At 43.4% G+C, this 19,319-nt stretch overlaps 1 protein-coding gene across 1 annotated transcript in view; it reads right to left on the bottom strand.

The window, feature by feature from the left end:
• FHIT (fragile histidine triad diadenosine triphosphatase) overlaps positions 1-19,319 on the bottom strand; it is a 146,168-nt gene that overhangs the window by 82,217 nt on the left and 44,632 nt on the right. Inside the window, exon 5 of the mRNA XM_042053820.1 lies at positions 2,682-2,750. Coding sequence (XP_041909754.1) covers positions 2,682-2,750 — 69 coding nt within the window. The remainder of the gene's footprint in view (positions 1-2,681; positions 2,751-19,319) is intronic.

Genomic DNA, 19,319 nt, shown 5'->3' with positions numbered 1-19,319 from the left:
CAGACTAAGCAGGGAACAATCTGATAGGCTTTCTTCTGCCTTTTCCATCAGATGAGTGGTCACTCTAAAACCAAATGGGAGAAATTAAGCACACAGTAAGAGACTGGAAGTACTTTCTGGCTGTCCCAACTTTAGAAGTCTCCTAAGAGGACTGATGTCTCAGCATCTGGGCATTCCTTTCACTGTCAGACACTAAGAGCAGTGGGATTTATCAGCAATCTGCTGAGCATATACAGATGACAGCTGCAGAGCTTGGAGAGCTCAAAGGCATTTACAGATAGAAAGGGGTTTGCAAAAGACACGTTGAGCCAGAGCTGAGACCCTGAGTCTGTGGAAATTGCTTCCAATTGCTGTTAAACCTTTAGCCGTGGTAGTTAAACCAGGCACTGCAATATGCACAATTTATCCTGGGTGTGCTTTACAGTTGCACAGACTGTTTGAGGGAGGCTGATCAACCTCCATGTCACGTTTTACGAGGAAAAGCCTGCTGGGATGATTTTGGAAGGTGGTCTTTGCTGCCTAAACTACAACTCCATCCATCACTCAAATACATGGAAATGAAGTGTCGTTTATGAACAGGTTTTGGATTTTTAAAGCACAAATTTCATGAAAAATAGATTTAAAGCTCTCCCCAGCACCCACATCTCACCTAATGGTACTTTATCCCCCATAGATTTCCAGCATGTTGGCCTACCATGATCTACATATCTTCCTAAATCTTTTAAAGTATCTTCTTGTCAAAAGGATATGACTTGCTGACATCACACAGAGATGCATTATATCAAAACGTTTTTGCTGTACTGACACAAGTTCCAAATTATTTCCAAAGTCAGCTGTATTTTCAATAATTTGTCCCCTTTTCATTTTTCAAAATAGCTTTATTCGCTTATGATAGCAAATTGCTTAAGTCCCTCCATCCTCAATCCAGACAGTGATAGAACTCTGCACCAAACTTTTTATAGCAGCAAATGTGTTTTTGATTCCCTGGCATCCTAAAAAAAATTAAATCTTTCTTCAACTACAGTCTGTACAAAAGCGTGTTAGCTCTGTGGTGTTCAAGAATAGCTAGTTAGACTCTGAGGCTATACATTCTTCTGCTAAAAGATACATTATCACAACTATGTCTAAATATTTATGCTTCCTGTTTGCTAAAAGCAACACCTACAATTGCTATAATTGAAAATGACAAAATAAAAAAAAGTTTTTCACCAATTTGCCACCCTTTTGCATTTAACAACACTAAATATATAGTCTAGTTCATTATAGTTTTGCCTGTTTCTGTTTAGCTATAACAAGGGAAAAATAAATGTGTTAAAAAAGAAGCAAATGGAATTGTAAATATGACAGAAATGGAAATAGATTTTATGGTTTGATGCAGCATCTGAAATCCCTTAACACATGTGAAAATGAAAAGAACATAGAACCATACAATCATTTATGTGGAAAACACCTGTAAGATCACTGAATCCAATCACTAACACAGCATTGCCAAGCCCATCACTAACCCCTGTCCCACCTACGTATCTTTTAAATACCTCCCGGGATGGGGACTCCACCACTTCCCTGAACAGCCTTTTCCAGTGCCTGACAACCCTTTTGGTGTTAACTTTTGTCTCATTCAACTGCTTTTAACCACCACACCAGCAAAGATTGCCATCATTTATTTCCATTGGATCTCCTTGCTCAGCAGTCTCATTAAGGTTTTACTCGTATTAGTGGGGTTTTCAGGCACTACACTTCATATAAATTGTCAGTAATACATTTTCTTCACCATTTTTGCATATTTAAGTAATTGTAACTTTAAAGCACACTATCATTTTTTTGTAAGTGGGGACTTGTCATCATGTAGATATCACAAAGGAAAAAATACAAAAGCAGAAAATGTCATGATGCCTCTTTCAAGCAGATGGTATTGCTGTAGCACTGAACAAGTTTATATTAATTACTTTCAGAAAGAGAAGGAGATGTCATATTTCAGATAGAGGATTCTACCAAACACACTAAGAACAAGTTGTAAATTTAACAACAGTGAGATTTTTTTCATAGAATCATTGTGACAGCTGTCAAACTGGGGAAAACTTTTTTGTTAATTCCAGTACAATTGTTCATTTAAACAAAAGCCAGTGATTCAGTCACACGGAACAGCTCATGAGCCGAGCTCTGCTGCACAATCTGCACACATGCAGATATTCCATCTCTATGCACAGTCGCTCTTTAATTTCCATCTTTGGGGCTACAATGTGATTTGTCCAGAGCTGAGCAGAGCCCTACAAAAATCAGGCCAGAAGGCAATTTGTGGTTGAGTTGTAACAAGCTGCATGTGTTTTCTCTGGTTGGAAGGGGGAGGTCTGGCACCCCAGGTGAGCAGCCAGCATAGGACACCCTCCCTCCATGCCAGGCTGACCATGTGGTCACCCTTTTTCCTGTGCCCTCAAACTAAGAGAACACAACTATCAGTAGAGATACACCCTGGGTGCAGAGACAGACCAAAGTACCTCCCTCAGAGAGGGAGCTCACAAGGAAATCCCAGTATAGATCTTGGTGCTATCACAGGATCTTTGCAAGCAATAAAAATGCAGAAATTCCATTGACTACCTCCACCCATGGGAGGGCCTGGATCATTAAGGTGATTTACTAACAGCAAAACCAACTCTGAAGAGGAAATGGAGTGCAACTCTTACCTCCTCATAGACATCATCATTCCTGCTGAAGTCTCCAGCCCTCCTTGGAAGCACATGGACATGAACATGCTGGAAACGTGAAACAAAATAATGGTGATTATCAAGATCATGACTTTCTTTTCTGAACTGTCACAAGTAACCGTGTACAGGCTCCCACAGCATTATTTTCAGAGGAAAATACATTAACCTGTTTCATAACTGTATCTCAACTCTTTGGAGAATATAAAAGATGAAAAACATGAGAGAGCAGCCCTGGTGTATTATACGAGATTCGGAGTGAAATGCTTGGAAGTTTAGGGGCTCTGTGGAATTATTCATAGTTGTCAGTCAGAGACATATTTAGCCACAGCTTTGAAATAACGATGTCCCTTGGAGCTGAGTGTTGTGTCTCCGGAATAGACGGGAATAAGAAGGTGCTGGAGATGGGATGCGGTGGAGAGCTCGTGTGGCAGCCCGGGCTCAGGGCTTACTGCCTGGGGACAGAGGAGCTGCTGCCACACCACGGACAGCACGTGGGTAGAAAGGCTGACAGAAGAGGACAATGCCTCTCACAGGGTTAAAAAGACTAATGTTTCCTTTCCTCCCCGAGTCTGTGGCCCAAACACAATAAGCTGAAGCCCCCAGGGGTACAAGACTCATGCTGGGGACACACCTGCAGGGACAGCGTTTCAGGTGGCCCAAAACCTTTGAGGCACAAGGATTATGAGTCCAGTTTGGCAGAGCCTGAAGTGTAAGTGTCCCTCTCCTGGCACAGGGCCATTGCCCATGGGGTAGAAGAGCTGAGGACTGAGCTGCACAGGCAGCTTTGGATTCCCCAGTTAGGGAAGGAGGTGAATGGTGATGTATTTTTGTCAAAAGCGATTATGCGATCTGGGGAAAACAAACAAAACTATGGGCAAGAACACAAATATATGACTTGGCACCTTGATGCTGTGTTATTACTATTACCATTATTTTTTTCTGACACTCTCTTCATACCATAAAGGGAGGGTAATTCAAGATCCTCAAGACCCAAACTCTACTGGGAAAAGTACTTCTCTGCAGTAAGTTCAGCTACTAACAACATTGCAAAGCATTCTTTTGTCTTTTTCCCTTTGTCTTTCACTCTTGAGTAAAGAAAAACAACTGAGAATAATTCTTCAGGGAAAAAAACCCCAATGCCTCTATGAGGAGAGGCACGAAATAATCTGAGTGACAGATCACATTTATGCATCTTCAGATCTTTTTAGATGGCGTCTAAATCCTTAAAAAAAAAACAAAACTGCATCAGAAACGGCACCAAATGGTTTGCATAGAAATTAGACAGCTTGCACCTGATTCAATTTGATGAGGTAGAAAACAGCTGAAACTCCTGCACCTCATTGGAACATTCTCAAAACATGGCGTAAGTCTATAATGAAATATGAAAGCAAAAAAGGTTTTCTTAGGGTATTTGTAAGAAAATTCAAACACACCTATATTGTGTTAGCTTCTATCCATAAAAATGTCTGCTCAGTGAATAAAATGAAAACACAAGGATGTTTCAGTTAATGAAATATTCTGAATACCACACTATTCTTTTTTCTCAGCTTTACCCTAGAGAAACGGAATATGTGATTTCTTATTCTTATCATTATCCACAGCTTTCAGTGTATTCAGACTAGAGATGAGGGTGAATCTTGAGGGTCAAAAACTGTGTTTTTGAGTAATATATCAGTGATAGTGTTCTGATAGTGTATTATACTAATATATCATAAGAGCAAAAGTGCTCCTGTGATGTATTAGTGCAATGTATCATCTGAACATCACTGCTCGTATGATGTATTGCTCAAAACCACAAAGCAACTTTAAAGATGGTCTTCAGTAGCCCTAGGCCTGAAATTTCACTTTTGGACAGACTTTCAAGAAAAATAAAAGTGTAGATTAAAGTTTGCAGGGGTACTGTAAAATTTCACTACTGTCTCACCCCTGTGGTTCTCATTAGATTTTAAATTTATTCATCAGAATAGAGTCAATTCATCTGCCGGTCAGTTTCTTTCTCTTCTGCTACAAGGAGTGATAGTTTTGCTACAAGTATCAATTTGCAGGAATTTCTCTTGGCGATACGTATAAAATCTAATATCAGCTATCAACAACCATATTCCCCAGAAGTTTAGCCACCTTTAAGAGTAATTTTTATCTCTGGTGCACAGTGTTCCAGGACACACACAGGAGAAGATCTGTATACCCGTGACAGACAATTTGGAATATCAGAAAGCACTCAGGGATGTAGTCCAAAGCTCAGTGCAGAGATGCTGCACTGCAGATGCACAGACCAGCACAGCAGGTAATGAATGAGCCTAATGTGATCTTCTACCCAAAACGTGCTCTTATGATCAGTGTGAAAAAAAAAAAAGAAAAAAAAGTGTTTATGACAGCATATGGGCCACTTGGCATCAGTGGGGACATTCTCAGGGGTTAGGCACCTTTACTACACAAATTAATATTCCCAAGGCTTGAGGTAACAGCAGTCAATTTAAGAGAGAGTAATTTTTTCCAGCCATCCTTTTATTTTTTTCAATTCTGTGTAGGGAAAATTAAATATCTGGATTCTCCCCACTGTTTGTATAACAGAGACAAACAGGATCAGCAACAGTGTCTCACATATTTTCCTGCTTTTCAGTTTTACCAAGAAATACAAGCAGCACAGAGCTGTGGCTACCACATAGTCAGAAACACTGAACAGGGAGATTTCACACATTCTCTAATCTGCCTTTCAGCTTCTGGCCTTCTCAACTCGGAGTGGCTGATATTTTGATTCATTAGCAGATCTTTAATTGATCATTTCTACTCCTCAGTACTGTTTGTTACTGCTAAAGCCTCAATCCACCAAGGCACTTAAGCACCAGCTCAATTTCCAACCTGGGAATTGGTTCAGTGGGAATATTCACATCCCGGATGTTTTGTTTATGTCTCAGTGTTTTGCATCCACTGCTGGCTACAGGGAGGTCTCCCTAAATGGCAGTAGCAAAAACAACTTCAAGGTGCCCACAAATTAAAATTGCTTCCTTCCATTTGTTTTCCAAGCAAAACAAAAACCTGCACATCCAAAAAAACCATTTGCAATTGACTGAAATATGTCAGATGCAAATAAAACATTGGGATGCTTTTTTTTTTTAAGGAAACAAACAGATTTAGGCAAATCTTCCATCAAAACACTGCTTGAACAGAAAACATCTAAACTTTTACCAAAATTGTCAAAATAAAGCACTTCAATTTTTTTTCCCCAGTTATTGTGGGGGTCCTCATGCCTGGTGGGTGGCACACAGCCCCATCACATTCCAGCGGGCTGTATTCAATCACTGTTGATGGTATTTCATTTTTTTCCTAAAAAATTGCTTTCCCCTCATTTTGCATTATTTTGATTAATAAGCGAGGAAAGCAACACACAACAGCCAAGACATTTACATTAATGGACCAATCAATATCACCCACATCAGGGTAGAAAAATGCAAGCACACGCTTGGCATTGCTTAGCTCCATTCCCTGCTTGTCAGGCACTGATGGAGGAAGCAGGACACTGACATGCTGAGTGTGACAACAGTGACAACATGAGGATGCAGCAGAAGTCCCCAGATGGGGGGCACTGTGTGAGTTAAAGGTGTCTGAGCCCCCACTAGTTGCTTCTGATACTGGGGACAAGATTTCCAGCCAGGGATATCTAGAACAGCAGTAGCTGGAAGGAAGCTGGGGGAGCTGGATTTTATAAGGCCTTCAAAATTAAAATTATTAGACTAACAGTTTTCTAGGGTTGGGACTGCAGCTCCCTCTGCTTCACACTGTAAATAAAATCTCAGTTTGAGAAACTCCTAATGGTGAGAATTATCAGGTGATGCAAAATCACTTGTGAGAGCAGTTTCTTCAAGACCTTTATACTGAGAATGACACGGGCATTAGAAAATGTACTGCAAGGAACAAATCTGTAGTGCCATGGGGAACTAATGAGCCAGAGCCAGGGTGTGATGTCTCTGGCCTCCCACTGCACCAAGACAATGCTCTGATGAGCTCCATGGCATTCCAGTTGGGACCGTGGGAGCACGGGGCTGCTCATGGGCACTCTCGAGCATGCTCAACCACCACTACCAAAATCTGGCCGCAGGACAGGCATTTGTGGGATTACATGACTAAAGTGACTCTTCAGTGAACCAGGGCTGCAAAATGCCCAGAAAGTCTCAGCCAAAAGACCTGGAGCATGAGCTGTTGGAGAAACAAGCATTCAGGTCAGGCGAGTTTTACTTCAGCACTCAAGGCCATGCAGAAAGCAATGTTCCTGGTAACGGCTGGTTTTATACACTGAATTATGGTCAGATAACCAATGTGTCACCACTGCACTGGATTTAAAGTGAAAATACTAGACAAAAATAGACACTGAAAGAGATTTCCCAGGTAGACCAGAATAGTGAGGAGCAGATGACCCTGCCACACACCACGGGGGAGGACATGGATGTTGCCCGCAATAATTCATGAACATTACGTTGTGTTCACTCAGCTGCTGTGCTGGTTAGCAGAGCAACAAAGCTCAGCTTCCAGTTGAAAGGGAGACAATAGTCTGTACATGAGCTCCTCAGCACCCAGGGTCTATTAGCAATAAATGTTCTTACAGGATGAATACATAAAAGCTGGCAAAGGGTCACGCAACCCTGAGCACGGGGGGACTGCCAGAACTTTGGCAAAGGAAGGGCTGTTCCCCCTACATCTGCAAAAGCAGAACATGGCTGAGCTGTGCCTTCACACAGCAAAACCAGATGCCTTTCAGCAGCGTAATCCTTTCCCTTGTTACTTTTCATTCTTTCTACAGTCAAAGCTTGGCAGTTGAGGGTTTCCACAGTCTCATGGTGCAGCAAGGACAGGAAAAGCCGTGACCTGCTGTGGTTGTGGCCAGGCAGGAGGAAGGACAGGAAGGGAATTAGCAGCTCCAAGCAGCATAGACCAGCTGGCCAGGAGACCCCCACCAGCCAGATAGCTGGGAAGAAGGATGGTGGTTTTCAGATAAGACTTCACTTGCTGCAAAGTGCCCTGTCCATTACAGAGATGGGGGCTTCCTATGGGAGGTTGTGATAATGCTTCTTCCAAAGCAGCAGATTAACTGTAGAAATTCCAAACTAATAACCATTCTGCAAGTAAGACTGTTAGTGGGCAATAAAGAAAATCAGCCATAATACAGAGATAGCCACATGAAAAATAGAGCAATTTTGTCCTCTCTGTAAACTGGGGTTCCATGGAGTCCTTGTTTGCTATTCTTGATTAACTGCTCAATTATCCCTGTTACAAAGTTATTCCATGGAAAGCCCTGCCTATATATCCACAGCTCATTAGCAGAAAATGCTCCCTCTGCTGTCCTCGAAAATCCAGCGTGTCACCAGCCACAGGCACACTGGGTACAACTGCTCTTTCCAGGCACTGAAAGCCCACTTCCAGGGCCCTTGACCTGCAAATACTGGCAAAGATATCTTTGTGGGAAAACAGTTCCTATTCAGTGAGTTCTTGATGTTTTTCTGAGTCCTGAATTGGTTTCAGATGGAGAAAAAAATGTAAAAAATTTTAAAAAGTTCTATCCAACATTAGGAAAAGAGTTTTGGACAATTGAAACATTCAGTTTTCAGAGCCTTCAATATTATTGCCAGCATTAGTACTGTTTTTTCCCCCATTTCAGGAGTTATAAATTAGTCAAAGACAGATCACTTTAAAGGAGCTAATTTTTATAAAATAATAAATCATGACAGGAAACTACTTGAAACCATTCCTTTCCTACAAAAATGCCCCATTTCAAGGAATCAGCACTTTCTTTTCCAGCTTTACTAAAGCCTTGTGCATGAGGCTGAACAGATGCAGGCCCTCGGCATTGCCTCCCCAGCTGCTCTGCCGTGCTGGGGGTGAGGATTGCTCCAAATCCAGGGAGGCTGCGTGAACTGACACACTCTTGTAACACCTTTGGCTCTGGTTTATTAAAACACAAGGTTGAGGTTGAGGTTTGCTTTTCTGTCATCGTGAGGAATATAAGGACATGATACAGATGGAAAGGAGTGGCAGAGACTGCCAGGCTTAGGAGTAGAATGTGCAGGGGAGCAGACTGATGCTTGCAAGGGAAGGACAGGGAAATCTACATCTGTGTCAGAAAGCCCAGGGCAGCAGCAGAGGAAACAGCAGAGACAGATGTGGGGATGGACTAGAAGAGCCACTGGAGAACAGGGAGGGTTGAAGCTATTGACAGAATGAAGGTAGTGGTCAAAATTCTGTGAATCAAAAATGTTGTGCAGAAAGAAACTGCAAAGAGACAAAACAAGAAACTGGAACAAGTCTTGGGAGAGAAGGCCACAAAGGCTGTCGATGTGCTACCAAGCTGGTGCGCGAGGGCCCTTTGACACTTGTGTAAATCTGCATCGCACTGTGCTGTACACGCACCCCTAGGAGGAAAAATAAAGCTTTGCAATGATCCCTACCAACATTTATGCCATGGATTTGCCTCTGGAAGAGTAAGTATCAAGATACTTGCTCAGCACAGAAAACACGTACTTTGGAAAGCAACAAAACGAAGAGCATTTGCAAATATATCAGAAGCCAAACCAAGTGGGGAACTTGCAGCAGAGTACATCTTTAAGCATGTAGACTCAGAAATGTGCACATTCAGCATTCTCAATAAATAATGCATATGTCAACTGCTATGAAGTTTAAAGAAATGAGCTGTGGGTGAACTAGAAAAGGGATGTAGACCTAATGAAAAAAAGCACAGAAAGATTTTTAAACCCACTTGATATCTATAGTTATAACTTCCACGGCTGAAGGCAACTTTAGCATTTGCAAGAAAAGTGCCAACCACTCCCCTTCAGCCCCAAACCCAAGAAAACTGGCACAATAATGAGGGTAATAAGCCTGTTTGCTGGAAGTGGTGATCCAAATGTACATCTCTTGAACATCTCTTAAGGGATCCTCTGAGAGGCAGCAAATGAATAAACTAAATGGAAATAAAGGTTGGATGATTCTTTGAACTTGTATTTCCTGACCTCTGAGCTGGTCTGCAAGTCTAGGAATGAGGGTCCATGCATGGTGGTTGGAAGGTCAGGCCAAGGACCATCCCCTGCCATTATTCATTGTCCATCCCCTCTCCAGCACCCACAGGGTGCTGTGAGAGCAGGAACCATTACTCTGCAAAAACAACCCAAAACCCTGGCAGTCCCAGCCTTTTTTACACATGGAAATGACCAGTGAAGGTGTCTCTAAAGTTACTTTGGAAGGTATGCTCAGGGATAGCTGGAGAGCACCTGCCTTGAGGCCCTGTGCCTTCCATCAGGGTCACTTTCCAGGTATTTTTGTGCAAATTTGGTGTTGCTGAGACAGAAATGAAAGCACAACTGCATTTCCCCTCACCTCTGATCTTTCATTAAGTCTTGATAAATGCATATTGTTTGAACACTTGTGATATGTAGAATTAGGGTTCTTTAATTTATGTTTCAATAAAATGTTCTATAATAAACATTTACTGCTCTGTGAATAAACATTTAAATGAAGCTCCTAATGGGGGTTACATGTTTCGAAGCAGTTCATGGCTTTGCTAAAGTCTCTCCCTATATTTAATGAGAGTCATTTCCATAATCTGTGCATTATTGCTTAAGCCTCCCTTTAGGAATATTTTACAAAGTAAAATTGTGTGAAATATTATCAGCCAAAAGAGAAAATGCTAAGAGGATTATCAAATTGTCTTGTTAAAGGGACAGCACAAACTTTCATTTCCCCCCTGAGATGCCAGCACTGTAATTATATAAAATGTGCTTACTAATCATCACACTGGGTTGTTTTTACTGGGTTTTTCCCTCTGAGACCCAGGCTAAATTAAAAGGATAGGAGACCCCTGAAAGGTCTGATATGAAAGGCAATATAAAGCTAATTTACTTTCTGATATTAATAAGAGGAAGGACCAAATACCCCAGGCAAATCTTGTAGATGTAAAGAAACATCCGGCTCCATCAGAGCGGGCAGAGTACTGTTCTGTACAAAGCTGTGCACAGCTTCTCCCACAATGAGGCCCTGAAGCCCCACAATTAACAACCAGGGTCTCATCCCCATTTTGCTGAAACTTCCACCCATTTTCTCACTGACTCCAATAATGGCAGGACTCAGTCTCCCACGTGAGATATAAAAGCATACTAAGGTCAAGGGAAAGATTATTGTTGGAATATAGAGGGTTTTCAATTCTCTGGAGCCTCTGCAAGAATACAAACACCTATAAGATATTTCTTCCATATGTCTGAGTACATTTGAGGAGAGCATAAAACTGAAATATATCTTCTCTGCTCTAGCAGGGAATAAGAGCATTATAGCAGCAATGGCCCACTCCCCCTTTAATGCAGGGAGTAGGGGAGAAGAAGAGAAGATTAATCAGGAATGTATGTGACAGGGGGAAGACAAGCCTTACATGCCAGTTATTCCAAGAAGGAAATAATTATCTCTAATTTTTGTGGCTATTTTGTGGCCCTTTTAGACAACTGCTGCAATCTCTTCTAGGATGATGACAAGGCTCCTGCAGAATGAAAATACTGTCTCCGTCTCCTCTTTCATTATTTAAAGATGTGTATTGGGTTTGTGTGGCTGGGGTTTGGTAGCAGGTGAGGCTACAGGTGTGGCTTCTGTGAGAAGCTGCCAGAAGCTTCCCCCATGTCCAGTTGAGCCAATTCCTGCAGCTCCAGGGTGGATCCACCACTGGCCAAGGCGGAAGCCCATCAGCAACAGGGGTGGGGCCTTGGGGAAAACAGATTTCAGGAGAGGGAGAAAACCCTGTGTGAAAGCAACTACAGCCAGAGAGAGAAGTGAGATGTGAGAAACAGCCCTGCAGACACCCAGGTCAGAGCAGGAGGGGCAGGAGCTGCTACAGCCCCTGCTGCAAAACATGGTGAGGTGCCCTTGCAGCCCATGGAGGAACATAGTGTGGCAGGGGATACCCAAAGAAGGCTGAGACCTCATGGGAAGATGTCATAGGGGCTAGAAAAAAACCGTGTGTCCTTGGTTTTGATGATAATTCTTAAACGTGATTCACAGAGGTGAGGGGTGGAATGTGTTGTTTTCGCTCAGCCTGGTTTTTGGTATTGGGGGGGCCACAGAGGTGTGGCTTCTGTGAGAAGCTGCTGGAAGCTTCCACCATGTCCAGCAGAGCCAATCCCTGATGGCTCTGAAGATGGACATGCTGCTGGCCAAAGCTGGGCCAATTAGAGATGATGGGAATGCCTCTGTGATAACATACTTAAGAGGAAAATCAAAACAACTGGGGGCACAGTTCTTTCCTAGCCAGAGAAGAGGAGGAGGTGAGAGCATGTGAGGGGAACAACATGGAGACACCAAGGTCAGTGGAGAAGGAGGGACAGGAGGCGCTCCAGGCACCAGAGACAAGATTCCTCTGCAGGCCATGGTGAGGACCATGGTGAAGCAGCTGTGCCCCTGCAGCCCATGGGGATCCATGGGGGATGCAGAGATCCATCCACAGCCCATGGGGATCCATGGGGGATGCAGAGATCCATCCACAGCCCATGGGGATCCCCGGGGGATGCAGAGATCCATCCACAGCCCATGGGGATCCACGGGGGATGCAGAGATCCATCCACAGCCCATGGGGGAGGTGCCTGTGCCAGAGCAGGTGGATGCCTGGAGCAGGCTGTGATCCAGTGGGAGACCCGGTGGAGAGAGGGGGCCCCTGCTTCCAGGCTGGAGCAGCCTGGCCTTGGAGGACTGCACCCCGTGAAGAGTGACCCACACCGCAGCAGTTCTGGGAGGACTGTTTGCCCGTGGGAGGGACTCACGTTTCAGCAGTTTGGGGAGGACTGCTGCTCGTGGGATTTGGAGCCACGCTGGAGAAGTTCACAGGGAACTGTCTCCTGTGGGAGGGACCCCACAGTCTCACAGGGGAAGGACTCCCCTCCCTGAGCAGCGGAAGAAAACCTTGGGTGATGAACTGACCAAACCCCCATGCCCTGTCTCCCTGCACTGTCGGTGGGAAGGAGGGAGGGGCTGGGGGAAGAAAAGGTGTTTTAAGGGCTTATGTTACTTCTCATTATCCTCCTCCAATTTTTTAGTAATAAATTCACTTTGTACCTTTAAGCTGAGCCTGTTTTGCCCTCGGAGTGTTTTCTTCTGGTCCTTATCTCAACTCATGAATGCTTCGTTAATTTTTTTCTCTTCTCTGCCCAGCTGTGGCAGAGTGTGAGCGAGTGGTTTTTGTGGTTGCCTGGGATTTGACCAGTGTCAGACCATGATGGAAGCCCATGCTGGAGCAGGTTTACTGGTCTCCTGTGGGAGGGAATTCCATGCTGGAGCAGGGAATTTCCCCAAGTCAGGTTTTGCCCATGACAGTAAATGGTGATTGATCTCTCCCCATGCTTATCTCTATCTATGAGCCTTTTGATGTATTTTCTCTCCCCTGTCCAGTTGAGGAAGGGGATTGATAGAGTGACTTTGGTGGGTACCTGGTGTCCAGCCAGGGTCAACCCACCACAAGATGGAAGAGAGGTGCTACTGCACCGAGAAAGAAATGGTTTCTGATGATGGCAATGTGACCAAGTTCATAAGTTTCTGTGGAGGATGAAATGCATTCAAGCCACACTGCTTCTCATCACAGAATCCATCAGTGCTAAAGGAGATTTCCAAGGCTCTGTGTCAGTACCTTATACCCTTAAGAATACATTTCCCAGGAACTAGCAAATATCTCAGTGCATACCTGTGCCACTCAGTAGACTGTATTTAGTTCTTTACAATATTAAAATTATATATAGCAGCTATGGGTTCCAAAACATGGGCTGTTTCCCTGTTTTATTGCCAAATGTGCACATTCATCACTTAGGTTTAGCTGCTTCAGTTAAACCTTTTAAATGTAAATTATTTTCTGTTATAAAAAGCTGATTGTGGGAGTTTTAGTATTTCAAAGATGGTAATTTATGTGACTGGAACAAAATAAAACATTCAACAGAAACAGAATTTTACTTGATCAGAAACACTTTTATGTCTCCGTATAGTTTTCTTTTCATATTTTCCTCCTGCAGCAGTGGCCTCTGTCTTTCAATTAGCTTGAAACAGAAGATTTTACATAAAACCATAATTTAATGCCATTTGCATATGTGTAATTTCACAACGTCTTTGCCTATCATTTAAAGTATTTTTAAGGGGTCATGAACCAATGCCTGAAATCCCTTGTGCAACCACTCAGGTGTTCACCCCTCAACAGTCCACAGAAGAGACAATGGGGAAGAAGTATCAGTCTCCAAAAAACCCCTCAGCATTAAGTCTCTTCCCTTGTCACCTCAAACCATTTCAATGACATATCAGTGAGGGAGCTGAAAATGAAGAAAGCAGATTTTCAGCATGCAGCATATGACTGCAGGTCCATCCCATTTTTCTTTGACTTACTTTCCCCCCTCAATGTTGAATTTGGGATACAAAATGGTTTCATGAAACTAAACAGCCTCCTTGAAAATCAGACTTCATAGGGCACCTACAACATCACCCAAATGGGACTGAACACCACCTTGGTTCCAGCAGCTGTTGGATCAGGCTTTGCAGAACACTGTGGTAGCAGCACTGACACCTTTGAAGATTTTGACAACAGCCTATACAGACTAACTCTTCTCCCAGGCTACCAGTGCAAAAGTACTGTCATTCTTGACTTCCCAAATAACTAGGATTTTTCTCACCATCTTTCATAATACCCACCCCTGCTCCAGTTCTCTTTCCACTCAAGGCAGTGGCAATGCACTTATTAACTTCAGCTGAAGTCCTTCCTGGTTTGACTAAATGTGGCAAACAGATGTGCTAATAATGGCAAAGGAAATATAATAGTATGTCCACAAACTTAACCATAAACCAAAATGCACTCCATTGCCTTTATTCACTGTGTAATATTTTCAAGTTAGGTTAGAAAATGTACCAATATCCCTCTCTCAAACATTTTATTAACTTTTTAAAGTAGTTTTGTAAGCTTTTGTGTGGCAGGCAACATTTGCACAGCTCCCACCTAAGTGTGGCAAATGTCTGCAAGGCCAACATTGATAAACACACAGAAATGCATCTTCTACTGACTGCTTGCTAAAACAAGAACTCGATCATTTTACCTTACCAATTTAATTACAGAAATGTATTATTGATTCCATCTTTCTTCATATTCATGAGCTGGCTAGAGAGAAGAGTGAACTGTTTTGCTTAGTACACTTTCACCTTGATAAACATGAATTACCCTAATTGGGGAAGAAGTTATTTCAAAATTCTTTAAATCCACGGAATATTTTCAACAGGGAACTTTGGTGGATTTGTAATGCGCTCTGGCGTTTGCCAGGAACCCAGCTGAAACCACCAGACTTGCTGTCCTGGAGACCTTTCAACAGACACTTTGTCCAAATGGACTTTGACTGTGACGAGCAGGGCCATATGGGCAGAGGGGTAGCAGAGGTGAACAGTCTGTGATTACGTCCCTAAGTCGTTTAACCTTCAGAATTACGATTCCACACACTCTGCCACCCAACAGGAGGCTGTACAAGCAGGTGAAAAGATAGATGTCTATTCGTAATGACTATTTAGGAGACTGCTGAGCTCTGGTCTGTGCCCATGTTGGTTCAGTTCATTAATGTAATTAACCAACAATCAATCTTTTTAAATTAGTTACACAAAAACAGCTACAGCCAGATCAACTGACATGAAAGTTAGGTCACGCTCCATTTCTGCATGATTTAACATCCACACTGGCACAGAAGACAGGGCATGGAAGCATCAGAAACTGAAGCCAAATTCCTTTGAAGGCCTACAACTTAATTAAAGTGTGTAAAACTTGTGCAGCTGCCTTGGTCTTATTTGCATGGCCTTCTGTGCTTGCAGCTCAACACCTTGATGATATACAAACTGCTCAGAAAACAAAAGCGAGGGAGGGAGGGAGGGAGGGAGGGAAGGAATTCGGAAGGAAGGAATTCGGAAGGAAGGAAGGAATTCGGAAGGAAGGAATTCGGAAGGAAGGAAGGAAGGAAATATCTAGTAATGAAAGAATTTAAATAAATTTAAACAGTGTAACTTTATGCAGGACTTGAAACTGTACCTTAACAGCAGTCTCATGATTCACCAGTGGCTGCTCACAGAATAAAATGAAAACAGAAGGAGATGAAGTCACTATTACTGTCTGTTCCCTTTCCATGGACTAGAAAAAGACTAGCAGAGTAACCTGGGCTTTCACTGAACACAAAGGTTACCTGTGTGGGGTTACAGCACAGTTCCACCATCAGCTTTGAATGCTGATCTGCTGCCCTGGGATGAGAGCTGCGAGCAGCTTGTAACTCGGGCTCACAATGTGACTCTTTCTTTCCATTTTCTCTGGGGGCTGGGAAAGTATTGGTTGGCCTAAACCTGGTGCAGTGTGTTCCTCAGGGCGATGGCAGGAGGTTGCTAAGGTGACCGAATCCTGCCCCTGCTGCGTGCCCAGCCCGGTGCTGGTGGGATGAGGTGCAAACAGCAGCACTGCAGAGTTGGCCTCGGACTGCAGAGGCCTCACATAGGACAGACAGGTGCTGCTTGCACCAGTCTGAGGGTTGGTTTCAGGAGATGCTGCTCAGGACCCTCCCGATTGTGGCTGCAAGGCCGAGGCAGCTGCGGGGAAGTGCCGGCCCTGCATCCCCAGCAGGGTAACAGGAGGTTCTGCCGGGCGGCTCCGGAGCATCTGCGAGCTCGGTGTGGGTGCACTGTCAGCCTGGTTTGACACTAATAGACAATTTCTTTCCCAACCCTTTAAGCTGAACCTGAGCTAAACTGCTTTCCATTTCCCCAAAAGGCCAAGTTTGCAACTTTGCCGTATGCTTGTCCATTAAGAGAGCATCTGGCTTCTTTTAATCCCTTCCACTAATGGAGTTGATCCAATTGCTTCCTCCAGAGACACTGCAACACAGGCATTGCTGCTGAATGACTGCCATGAAACTGTGATCCTCCTCCTAAATCCACCATGAAACGCATGGGCAAGAGTCTCCCTGTGATGCAGGAGAGCACAGCACTTGCCTGGGCTGCGAGCCTGCAAGTGGCTGAGAACATTCCTCAGCTCCTTCCCTGTGCTTTGCCAGAATAGCTATTGAAGATGTCAGGATCAGACCCACAGACTCCCCTTAAGTGAAGTGTGAAACACTCACCCGGTTTCCACTTCCGTGAAATCAGGCAACTCGGCTGGTGCAGCAGAAAAGGACTGGGAATTGGGGCAGATGGGGAAGGATGCCTGCTCAAGTTTCATTATGAAAGCTGTGCATAAATTAGCATGACTGGAGGGGAAAGAAAAGGCAATTCTAGGAGACCAAGGAGGAATATGCAACCTGTCACTTAACACTCCCCACTCTCTGCAGTGTTTCTGCCAGAAAACCACCAGAGCAGGTGCCTCCGGAAATGAAACTGAAGGAGACGTAAGTGAATTTAAAACTAATAACAGCAAGAGACTTTAATGAAAGTCTCTCTGACTAGCTAGAGCTGCTTTTCTCATATAAGATTTTCTGGAGCTTTCATAACTCTGCACTCAAAAACCATTCTCAAAAGTTGCAGGCAGCATATTATCACTTTGTGCCTCTGTGAACACAAATGCACCTTTTCTGCAGCACACATGTAACAGCAAAATGTGAGGAGCCCACTGTGGCAAACTCTTTATTCATTACCAGAGTGATCTCTATTTTCTTGGCATATATGCAATTCTTTGTCGTTGCTCTAGGATATAAATGCTGCTAATTGCAATTGGGCTGCTTCTGTAGCTGGGGGACCAAGGTTACAGGAGCTGGGGGAGTGCAGATCTTGCCTGCGTAAAGCTCCCAGTTTGGTCTGGATCTGCCTCACCCCACAAGCTGAGCAGGCAGCCTGAGCTATCCATGGTTTTAGTTTCCAACATTGCTGCCAGAGTCAAAAGCAGGTTGCAATGCACAAGGAATACAAAATAGAGACCTAGAGGGCAGGCAAAACTTTCATAAATTCAGTTCATCTACCAACATTGAAAGAATTAGTAATCAGAGAAGGAAAGCTACAGAAATGGTAACATTAATTCTACTCTGCTACAAGCCACGTGGTTAACACCATGACACCTTACCATTTACTGAGGGAGAGCTATTTATTTATGTAACCTATAGCTCACATTTAAATAATTAGTCTGCCTGATAAATTTTAGAACTTGCAATCTGTGTGCCACATTTGCATAGGCACAGCATATTTAATGCAGGTACAATTGTTTAACACCTCCAGCATCACATTAAAGAGTTTCAAATAATTAGCAGAGTTGGGCACTCCAACTTTCAGGCCAGTTACACATTAAAAAAAAAGGTGCTAGTTGTACAGTGTGAAGCTGCTGCTCCAGAAATGTAGCCTGCACTCCTAACAAGGGATGTTCAAAGAGCAATATGTGCTGCCTAGGAATAAGCAAATCAGGTCAGCTAAGACTGGACCTGATCCAAAGCTCCCCTCAAACCTTCTGTTATCTCTGAGAGTCTGAAGCTCCCCAGATCAGTCTGCAGTCTTTGGTTTTCTTTCAGCTCACCAGGAGCAAAGGCCTGAATTTAAGAGCTGCCAACTACTTGTTTCTCTCTCCAGCATCAGAAGCTCAATGCTTCCCTACAGCCAGGTGCCAGAATACCATCTGCAGACAAGAATTTTTACATGAGGGCACCTTTCTAGAAGGTGAAGGGTTGTTGCTGTTGCGTGCAGGGACGGCAAAAAATGACATAAATTCAGGTCAGAGAAGATGGTCGAAGGCTCACCCTTTAATGCCAAAACTGTGTCTTTTTATAGCATGGATCTCAAAAGAGAAATTACATGACTGGCCCCTTGGCTAGCCACCCACCAAAGTGAGTGGCTGACTTTGGCTAACCACCCATTTCAAAATGTTATTCCCAGTGAACCAAAAACAATTCCACTATGTTCTCACAACAGCCTTGCACCTGCAAATGTTTACCAAAAAAACCCCATCTGACAGCTAGCTTGCGTGAGAATGGAGACTTTCACATGAGACAGTAAAAAGTGGAGAATTTTTTCTCTGCTAACCTTCTCAGCATCTACAAAGGGTAATGCTCCTGGGGTGCTGTTCTGGATGCAGCAGTTCTGACACTCTAATAAGCAGCAGCAGCTACAAAGGGATACTCCTAATGAGGTCTATTTACTCCTCAGCAGAATGGTCCCCACTTCCAGGTGGTGTGTCAGGGATGAGCTTGATCTTTGTTGCTATTATTTTGACATAGTCAAGTAAGCAAAACCCCAGTTGTGTGAATCATATCATGGCAGTCTCTTGGCATCTCAGCAGATTAAGAATGCAATAAATACAAAACCTCATAGTTCTGGTTGTAAACATAAAAATAAAACTGAATTTCAGCTTCAAATTTAATCAGTGGAGGAAACGGAGGTAAAAGCCATAGGCATTCCTACTACATCAGAATTTGCCAAACAACATGAACAGAACTAGCCTCAATTTTAGAAGTTAGGGTGTGCAAAGTGACAACTAGCAAGCAAAGTGATATTCTGGAAATCAAATCACAAATTAAGAAATTAGAAATGCTCACTTAAGAGCTTTCTTTTGGGCATCTCATCTGAAAAGAAAGCCAAAATAAGTCTGTTTATTTGCTTCTTAGGTAACTGTTGCTCTTAAGCCAGATCATC

The sequence above is a fragment of the Corvus kubaryi genome, unplaced genomic scaffold (assembly GCF_017639235.1).
Source record: "Corvus kubaryi isolate FWS band 111438036 unplaced genomic scaffold, C.kubaryi_AGA036_p1.0 136, whole genome shotgun sequence".
NCBI classification, from domain to species: domain Eukaryota; kingdom Metazoa; phylum Chordata; class Aves; order Passeriformes; family Corvidae; genus Corvus; species Corvus kubaryi.
This window is presented reverse-complemented; position numbering and strand designations above follow the sequence as displayed.